The 9193-nt window shown below is 38.1% G+C and overlaps 2 protein-coding genes across 2 annotated transcripts; both read left to right on the top strand.

Annotated features, from left to right (window-relative positions):
* Nucleotides 1-407: 407 nt before the first annotated feature.
* On the top strand, nucleotides 408-6153 carry LOC137723186 (uncharacterized). Its single transcript, XM_068462357.1, has 13 exons — nucleotides 408-642; nucleotides 788-875; nucleotides 966-1153; nucleotides 1240-1332; nucleotides 1419-1888; nucleotides 2256-2337; nucleotides 2432-2605; nucleotides 2679-2732; nucleotides 2815-2907; nucleotides 2984-3049; nucleotides 3140-3186; nucleotides 3671-4375; nucleotides 5395-6153. The coding sequence occupies exons 1-13, from the start codon at nucleotides 484-486 to the stop codon at nucleotides 5747-5749; spliced, it is 2574 nt and encodes an 857-aa protein (XP_068318458.1). The 5' UTR covers nucleotides 408-483; the 3' UTR covers nucleotides 5750-6153.
* A 683-nt stretch (nucleotides 6154-6836) lies between these two features.
* On the top strand, nucleotides 6837-8749 carry LOC137723612 (F-box protein At3g07870-like). Its single transcript, XM_068462811.1, has 2 exons — nucleotides 6837-6946; nucleotides 7310-8749. The coding sequence occupies exon 2, from the start codon at nucleotides 7319-7321 to the stop codon at nucleotides 8522-8524; it is 1206 nt and encodes a 401-aa protein (XP_068318912.1). The 5' UTR covers nucleotides 6837-6946; nucleotides 7310-7318; the 3' UTR covers nucleotides 8525-8749.
* The last annotated feature ends 444 nt before the right edge of the window (nucleotides 8750-9193 follow it).

Genomic DNA, 9193 nt, shown 5'->3' with positions numbered 1-9193 from the left:
CAAAATCAATTTAGTTCCCCACTCCCTCCACTCCTAGTGTGCATATATTTTGTATAAAATTAAAAAAATAAAAAAAATTGTGAAAAGGAGATCAACCGTTCGAAATAACTTTGAACACAAGCTTATTTTAGATGAAAAACTTAACGAAGTTAGGATGATATGACAAATTATGATTTTAGATAACTTATATGACAAATCGTTTAAAATATTAATTTATACGAAAAACTAACAAATGCATACAAGTTCATATGATATTTCAAAAAATTTGTACTTTTTATATAAAATATTAATTATGCAGTGTTTTAATAAATGTGAGGTGTCAATAAAAGTAGCCCACAAAAAAAATTATAAATAAGTGTTTTAATAAATGCAGCGCTTTAATTCTCAGTTATAGTTTCCATCGAGACTCGAACTAGGGTTCTGTCATCTGCTGAACTGAACTGAACTGAAGTCACCCGACATTGAAATCGGATCCCAACGGCCATGTCTTTCTTTCCCTCCAATTCCCAAATCCAAACCCAAAACGCCGACTCCCGTTTCCAGGCCACCGTGCTCGTCGGCGCTCCATCCTTCCCCGACGCCATCGCTTGGTCCGATGAGAACCTCATCGCTGTCGCTTCCGGCCACCTCGTCACCATTCTGGTACTCTCCGTTCATCAATCTTTTCACTCTAACTTCGTTTTTCGTAATTTCAAAACAGAAACTCTGATTCATGTTTCATAATGTTTTTGTTTAGTCAAGTGTTTGTGTTTGTGTTTGGTCAAGTGTATATCTTTTTGTGTTGCAGAATCCGGCTGCTCTGCCTTTTGGACCAAGAGGCCTAATCACCATCAAAAACAGCCAACCTTTTCCGATTGGTGTCATAGATAGACAAGGTACATTGCATACACCAAAATTTTCGATCTTTTCGGTTTATACAATGTGTGTTTCCGTTTTCATTCTTTGTTTTGTTGATGGGTTTTCAGATTTATTCTCTAATTGCATGCTGCCTACCATTTTATCACGGGACCAAGAACCCTGTGTTCGATCGATTTCTTGGTCCCCAGTTGGGCTTGCTCCGAACGCTGGCTGCTTGCTGGCTGTCTGCACCACCCAAGGATTCGTCAAGCTTTATCGCTCTCCATATTGCGATTTTTGTGCTGAATGGATAGAGGTATATGTGTATCTGCAGTTTAAACTGGTTGATGTTATAAAGTTGCAGTCTTTTATGGTTCTGAATTGGTTATGTATATTGCTCAGGTTGCGAATGTATCAGCCAAGCTTTATGATTATCTTGTGAGTATAAATTTTGGGGAGGTACGGGCTTCTTCATCAAAACAGCAAGATGTAAATGTAAGTCCTCTCATCTGTCTGGTGCAGTCCTATAGATTTATTCCCTGAGCACTGACCAACGATCTTTCTGACTGTACTCGTATTAGGAGCATGAAATAGAGGCTGAGATTGACTATGACCCATCGAAACAAAAGAGTTCAAATAAGATTGTTCGTGCTTCAAAATCGAAGGTAAAACCTGCCAAGGAGATACCAGTAAACAGCACACTCCCTCTTATAACTGCGGATCAATATGCTTCTCGCACTGCAATGCTATCATCATTTGTAGTTGCCTGGTCGCCAATGCTGCATTCACTATCCAAAATCTGTTCAGTTCCTCAAGATGGTTCGTCCATGTCGTTACTTGCAGTTGGAGCGAAGTCTGGGAAAGTTTCTGTGTGGAGAATTCCTGTACCAGAATGCTACTCTGTTGATCAAAGCAGGGTCCCGGCAACTGTGGCGCTCATAGGGATTCTTCAGGCACACAATTCATGGATCACAGCTATTGGTTGGGCGTTGCTTGATTCTGATTCTTCAAATCCTAAAGTTTTGTTGGCTACAGCGAGTACTGATGGGAGGTGAGTTAGGTATGCTGGAAATCATAATGAATTTCACTCCTATAGCTCTTGTATGAAATTTTCTTGTCTAGTTAGAGAATTGTTTTTGCAGTGTAGAAGCAAGGTGCTTTAAATGGTGTTGAGCAAAATGCTACTTGCATTTTAGTGTCAGTTTAGTTGTCAAGTTGGTATCTTGTTTCAACGTACTAGCAGTAGTCCTACCACTTGACTCGTTTAAGAGAGTTGTGACTCTGATTAATCTGCTATCTAATTACCCAAAAATTTCTTTATTATCTGTTCAAGATTCGATTGTTGTCTTCTTGTTTTGTCTTTTGTTAGTTTTATCTATGATTTCTTGTATTCATTTTGTGCCTCCTTATCTTTCCAGTGTGAGGATCTGGCTGGGGAATAATGAAAAGTTGCTGAAGTCATCAGAACCTAGCGACACTTCCTTTTCCCTAATGAAAGAGGTAGTTCTTACTTTTTCTGTCTTTTTGTATACAGTGCTCTTCGCGTTATTCTATTGTATGGTTGAGCATGCTTTTATTTTGAACTTTTAAATAGGTTGCAAGCGATGCTGCCCCAGTTTTTGTACTTTCAGTCATTGTGCCTACTAAGTCTCCAGAAAAAATTCACTTAGCAGTTGGAAAAGGATCTGGCTCTTTGGAATTGTGGATATGCAACATGTCTAGCCAAAAATTTGACAAGATTGGCACATATGATGCACATGGCCAGACGGTAAGTGTCTTTTTATTTGTCAAAATCTTATATTGCATACCGCTGGCTATTTATGCTTCTGGGAACCGACCAGGTTACAGGTTTAGCTTGGGCGTTTGATGGGCAATCTTTGTATAGCTGCAGCCAGGTATGTACTTACTTAAACTTTCTGTGGAATATTTTATATCTACATTATTCAGTTGGCAACCATTCTTTTACAATGATACTAGGATAATGTTATACGCTGTTGGATTTTGAGTGGAAGTTCTCTCTGTGAAGTACCTATTCCTTCAAATACTCCTCGTCTGAGAAACTCAACTGATGTAAGTTCTTACCCTATAAGTATGCTTGTTTAATTTTTTGTATTCCACCATAACGTCAGTCTAAAATTTGATGCAGTTACCAGAAGAATTTGTTTCTTGCTTTGGTCTGGCAGTGTCCCCTGGAAATCTTGTGATTGCTTGGGTATGATATTTTCTTTGCGCCAATACAAACATATTCTCGCATACCATAAAAGTGAAAATAAACTAAGATACCTATACTTGAAAATGGCAGGTTCGAAATACTGATGTTGAACAATTAAACCCAATGTACGAGGCAAGGTGAGATATTTTTTATGCTAATTACATTCCTCTATTAGATCCATCTTTTGCGGTTTGGGTAAAATTGAGAGTGGCTAAACATTATATACTATTATAAAGTGAATGAATCCTAAAGATGGAATGAAAGGATATCAAAAGAAAAAAGGACAACACCGTTGCAACTCAACAAAAAACATTGTCATAAATGGAGGGGCAAAGGATTCATAAAAATAGAACCCTTTAGCTTCCTTGGAAAAAGAAATGGAGGAAAGAAAAGATAAAATTGTGAGTTTTTCTTATTTGCATATTAATCAAATTGTAGTATTGATCCGATAAAAAATTCCACTTCAACCGTCCTAAGTCATAACGATATTACAGGAGCAGAAGAGCACGTAAGAGAATTTATGTATTCTATAGAAAAGAACAAGCAACCTAATGTTGAGTTGCAATATTGGCTTCTGTTTGCTAATTCTTGATCAATTTACATTTTTGGGAACACTCTCAGGACTCAAAAGGCCATTGTTGAATTTTTCTGGACCGGTGGTCAGCAAGTAGATGTCTTCTCAAAAAATTCCGTACATTTTGATACTGAAGCGATTCCTGGTTTTTCTGAGGAGTTAGTTTATTGGGAGTCCAACTTTCAATGGTCCTTAAAGCAGTATGAAATGCAAGATAAACATCTGGTTGTTTGGGATATTGTAACAGCATTGTTGGCTTTTAATCATTCTAAACCAGAGTTTGTAGAACAAGTACTGATTAAATGGCTCTCTATTTCATACTTGGGATCTCATGCGGGAATTCCTGCTGAAACGGTTTTGTTGAATGTCTCCCAAAGTTGCTCAAAAGTCACTTCTCGCCAATTACATCTTCTCAATATAATCTGCAGGCGTGTGATTCTATCAGAGATGAAGGCTGATGAAATAAACAGTAAATTACTGAATTTGAAAGGAATTCATGGTGCTGAAAAAGAGAAGCGGCCTTTGTGGATCAATCTGCTTGTGAACAGTGAGAAAGAACTCCGGGAAAGGCTTGTGGGATTTACATTTTCTGCTCTTTTAAGTCAAATGCCTGCTTCAGCCCCAGATTCTCCATCTAGAAACTGGTTTCCTGTTGGATTAGCACAAATGGAGCAGTGGATTGAGCTTAATCATGACCATGTGCACAGTCAGCTAAAGGTCCTCGCATCCGAAGTTGGAAAGCGGGATAGGAGGTACTCCCTGACTTTTATCCTTTGTCATAAGAATCTGTCTACCCTCTATTGATATGATTGTTTATTCTTGTTACTTTAATCACGAGGGCCATACCTTTCCGTGTCTTGGCATTTTGACTTCTTATATCATCGAAAATAACTTCATGACTTCTCTGAGGCTTGGTGCAGTGAAGATTATGCATTCGGAGTGGGACCATCAAATTTATAAATAAATAAAAAAAGCACTCCCTTATCTGATTGTTAAAAAACTAAATATTTAGTGAAGTGTTAAATTTTTCCATGTATCTTAAAGCTTTAAAGTGTCTCTGGCTGTTGAATTTGAATGCTGGAAATTTGAAATTCAATATTTCGGGGTATGTTTTTGCCTTTTCTGGTTATGATGTTCCTTGTGATGTGCCAGCACAGCTGGTAATGGGTTAGAGGGCAGTTAGTGGTTAAGGTTGTTAGAGGTTTCTGGGTGGTGGTTGGCTTTCAGATGACGGGAATAGTAAGTTGATTAGATAGTTAAACACATTATAATAGAATTGAAGCGACCAGTGAAAAGGTTCCAAAAGTATGAGGCTTCCTATGGGGAGAGTTCTCTGTACAACTTAAAACTCCATTTCAGTTTGAGTAACCTGTGTGATCCTTTCAAATTAGTTGTATAGTACTTAGAAGGCAGGTACAAATGGCATACGGGGAGTTTTAAGCAGGCTCAAATGAATGTGGTTAAAATGATTATTAGAGGGAGTTAAAAATAATGCTTATTTAGACACCCGTTCCATACTTTGGATGAAGAAACACAAAGGTTTATCTACCGTAATACTGTGTCCGATATTGAATAATCTGAGAGATGCATACATTCAAAACAAAATTATTAGGTAGATTTTTGTTGTTTCAACATGTATGCTCTTGATGCAATCATTTGTTTTACCGTATTCATCTCTTTTGTCCTTGGATGTTTTCCTGCTTTCTTAATTGGCAATGCAACTGTCTGTATAAATACTAAGTATTGCTCCGTATTCTTTTTCAAACAACAGATTTGGATCCAGTAAATGCATAGCAGCAGAGATGTGCAGCTATTGTTTAGCATCAGTTCCATTTGAATCTCCAGAAGTTGCCTTCTGCAGCGGAAAGGGCCACAAACTAGTTAGGTGTTCCATTTCTATGGAGATTTGTCCTACTACTCCGACATGGTTTTGCACATGCTGTCATAGACGAGCTTCCAAACTGGCACCAGCGACTCTGTTTACAACCCCCGGTCTTCCTTTGAATTTCAATTCTTTGACCGCATCGCCTTTGCTAGAAGTATCCTTTAAACCACTCTGTCCATTTTGTGGTATACTGCTACAAAGACTACAACCGGATTTCCTACTTTCTGCATCACCAACTTAAGCAAATGAGGTTCGTTCCTGTGCCTGTCGAAGATCGGATTTGGGTCAGAGAAGAAGATAGATTACACTAGCAAGGTTTCCCTCCTTACGTTGTTGACAGATTGTAGTTCAGTGCAGTAGAGTTAATTATGTGTATATGTATCTCTTTGCTATCAACCAGAATATGTTTATGTATCTCTTGATGGTAAAGCCAAGTTGAAGGCAGTGATGAAAATACGGTCTGTCTCTTGTAAATGCACGCTTGCCTTTGATCTTTCTAACCTCGTTTTGTATCTACGATTGGCGCATTTCATGCAAAAACACGCATTCTCTTTGAAGAAAGTACAAGCTCTATATAGGTTTAGGCGTGGCCGTTAGCTCGAATAGTGTGCTCTCTCCTCTACCTGTAAGTTCGAACGAACTGAAAATAAGACAGTTTATTTATCGTATTACAGTAAAATTGTAATATAATTTTTCTACCGGAAGCAAAACCACAAAAACATTATCTACTGAAAGCAAAACAAGAAAAACAATCATACTCTAATATTCAAGGGAAATGATTTCTCATATTCCTTTTCTTCCACTCCTCCCTTTTTTTCTCTTTCTTAATTCTCATTTGATTTAGTAATTCAATGAATAAAAAAACAACAGAAAAATAACGAAGAAAGAAAAAAAAATGCAAAAATCATTTTTGATTTTTAATGTCACGACGCACAACTAACAACTGATTTTTTTTTTTTTTTTTTTTTTAAGTAGTGTTATTCACATAATATTTTTACTTTTGGAACAAATGATGTTATTCATATTAAGAAGGAGGAGGTGTGCTTAACCTCAGCAATAATATGGTTCAAATTCGTCTTTGTCGATAATTGAATATAAAACCTCTCACTTATAAGTGAAGAGAAATATTAATAGACCGTGGTACTAAGTGGTTCAAATTCACACATCATTTTTTAACTCTCACACACTCTAATTAAATTTTATTTATCAATTTTTTTTAATTTATTTAATTCAACGATCAAAATTTAATAATATATAAAATATAAAAATAATTGTGCAGATATCATCAGCCTAAAAAATGTTTGGCACAATGACGCCAGCTTCTAATGAATGACTATAAAGCTGTAAACCCTTCCGAGTCTCTAGAAAAAGCTTCACGAACTTTCATTCAAGCCGAAAGAAGAGAAACGAAACAAGAGCTCCTCAGCTGCATCAACAGGTGCTTTCAGTTCTTCTGGTTTCTTTCTTTATTTAATTTATATTTTTCTGGGTTTTTATTTTTCAGGTTTAGTCTTATTCTGTGTATTTTTCAGCTGCTATTTTCTAATAAGAATGAAGGGTTTGGAGTTATGGATTTGTTTTCAAGGATTTGGGTTTTTTCCGTTTCGTAAATGTAGAGATTGGATTTCTTCTGAAAAGTTTGAGTTTGAGCGTTTAATCCAATCCTTGTCGTGGGATTGTTTAACTTGTTGGTAATCCGACCTCCATTTCTAGTCCCATCTTGTTATGTATTTGGCACATACATGCTCAACTTTACTATAGATGAATCTTGATTTGAGAATCTGGTGTGAGTTTTTTGCAGCGATTCGACATGGATGCCCACACAAAGAAAACCGAACCAACCAACACTGACATAGAAGAGGATGATAAGAAACCCTGCATTCTGCAATTGCCAGACCACATAACAGTGCCGATATTCTGCAAAGTCCCAATTAAAACCCTCATCCAATGCCAGTGTGTGTGCAAGTCTTGGCGGCATTCGCTCTCAGACCCTCAGTTTACCAAACACCTATTTTCACAAACACCCCCTTCATTTTTGTTCCACGGCTTAAGAGGCGGCCCCATAAACCCCAAGTCGGAGGGATACTTATTGTTCGACCTTGATAAGGTCTCAAACCCAAATGACTTTGTACTGAAGCTTGCTAGAGATCCAAATGTCCACGCTCTTCGCGTGGGCATTTTGGGTTCTCGCAATGGTTTGCTCTGCATATATGAATTGAACCAACGCCATTTTTACATTTCCAATCCCATTACTAGTGAGTCTTTAGCGCTTCCAGTGATATCCTTGTCTCCCCATACTGTCGCCTATTGTCAGCGTCGGAGAATTGATAATCCGTATTATTGTGGGTTTGGGTTTAGTCCCATCAGTAATGTCTACAAAGTTGTTGTGTTTATGTCTCCGAGTGATAAATCTAGTGAAGATGAAGTATTGGTTTTGACTATTGGCTCCAGGATTTGGAGAAGCATTGGGGATGTGTCTGTGTACCCTTCCTCTCGGTTTCAACCATATGGGGTTTATCTTAATGGATTCCTTCATTGGGTTGGTCAGTATGGGGATAGTTCGACTTTCATATGGGCCTTTGACGTCGAAGGGGAGCATTTCCAATGGTTACCACTTCCTCCCTGTTATTTGGACTTAGACCAGCTGCCGAGTTGTTTGGATTTGCTAGAAACTCAATTTACCCTTGGAGTCTTGAATGGTTGCCTCTCTGTAACTGTTCGCTCTTGCTCGACTCGTGATATCAATGTCTGGATGATGAAGGATTATGGCATTAGCGAGTCTTGGACCAAAGAGCTTGAAATTAGCAACGAAGCACTTGATTGTCCAACTTTTGCTCGAGTGTTGAAGTTTACAGAGGAGGGTAAAGTCTTGTTGTTAAATGGGTCTCACTTGCAGGCTTTTACTCCTGGAACAAGGGGCGTGGTGATGGTTGAGGTTGATGGGATACCATCATTGATCGATGAGTGTGTTCATATTCCAAGCTTTGTTCGGCTTAGAGATATCATGTCAGGCTAGAGCTCAAAGGTAATATGTGTCAAAGCTAATGTGATAAATTGGTTTTTCTTGCTATTTGAAATTTTCTTGTATACTTATATTTACTTTTGCCAATTTATTCCTCCGACTCTCTCAAAGCGGAGAGCTTTGTTGGCTTGGAATCGCCCTTTATATTGCTAACAGTTTTAGCTTATGTGACGATTCATTGTCACTAGGTAAATGGTTTTGAATTCAATCCTTGTTTGATTTGCTGCTGTTTCTAAACTTAGTTGTCCTCATTGCATGAACCATTATTGAAGGCTAGAATGCTTAATTTTCGGGTTAGTACGTGCATAGTTTTCTATTTTTTGGGGCATACGACTTAAACAAGTTCTATTTCCCTTTTGGGAATGATTCTTTGCTCCATTGGGAAGCTCCTCTTATTGAAGGGGAATGCTAATGTTATTGAAGCGGGTGGTGTTTTAAGAGATTTGGTCGTAAATTGATTTATGGGTTTCTGCCACTTCGGCCACAGGTGAGAGTCTCGCTACTGAGAGAGTTTAACTTATGGGAACTTTATTTGGGCCGACAATTGACTTGGAGGTTACGGACCTGAGTAAGCTCTCACAGTTTATTTGGCGCTGCAACCTACTGGGACAATAATTGGGTTCTCTTGTTTTGGCTTGCTCGGAGTTGCGGTGAAGATCTTGA

Source organism: Pyrus communis, chromosome 17 (genome assembly GCF_963583255.1).
Source record: "Pyrus communis chromosome 17, drPyrComm1.1, whole genome shotgun sequence".
Taxonomy (NCBI): domain Eukaryota; kingdom Viridiplantae; phylum Streptophyta; class Magnoliopsida; order Rosales; family Rosaceae; genus Pyrus; species Pyrus communis.
The sequence above is the reverse complement of the archived record's forward strand: the minus strand, read 5'-3'. Positions and strand labels throughout refer to the sequence as shown.

Excerpts from the sequence above, each read along its gene's own strand:
- LOC137723186 (XM_068462357.1), top strand. The coding sequence starts at position 484 with ATGTCTTTCTTTCCCTCCAATTCCCAAATCCAAACCCAAAACGCCGAC. Across the intron at positions 2,733-2,814 it reads CTTTGTATAGCTGCAGCCAG|GATAATGTTATACGCTGTTG; the intron begins GTATGTACTTAC and ends CAATGATACTAG. Across the intron at positions 4,376-5,394 it reads GTTGGAAAGCGGGATAGGAG|ATTTGGATCCAGTAAATGCA; the intron begins GTACTCCCTGAC and ends TTCAAACAACAG.
- LOC137723612 (XM_068462811.1), top strand. The coding sequence starts at position 7,319 with ATGGATGCCCACACAAAGAAAACCGAACCAACCAACACTGACATAGAA.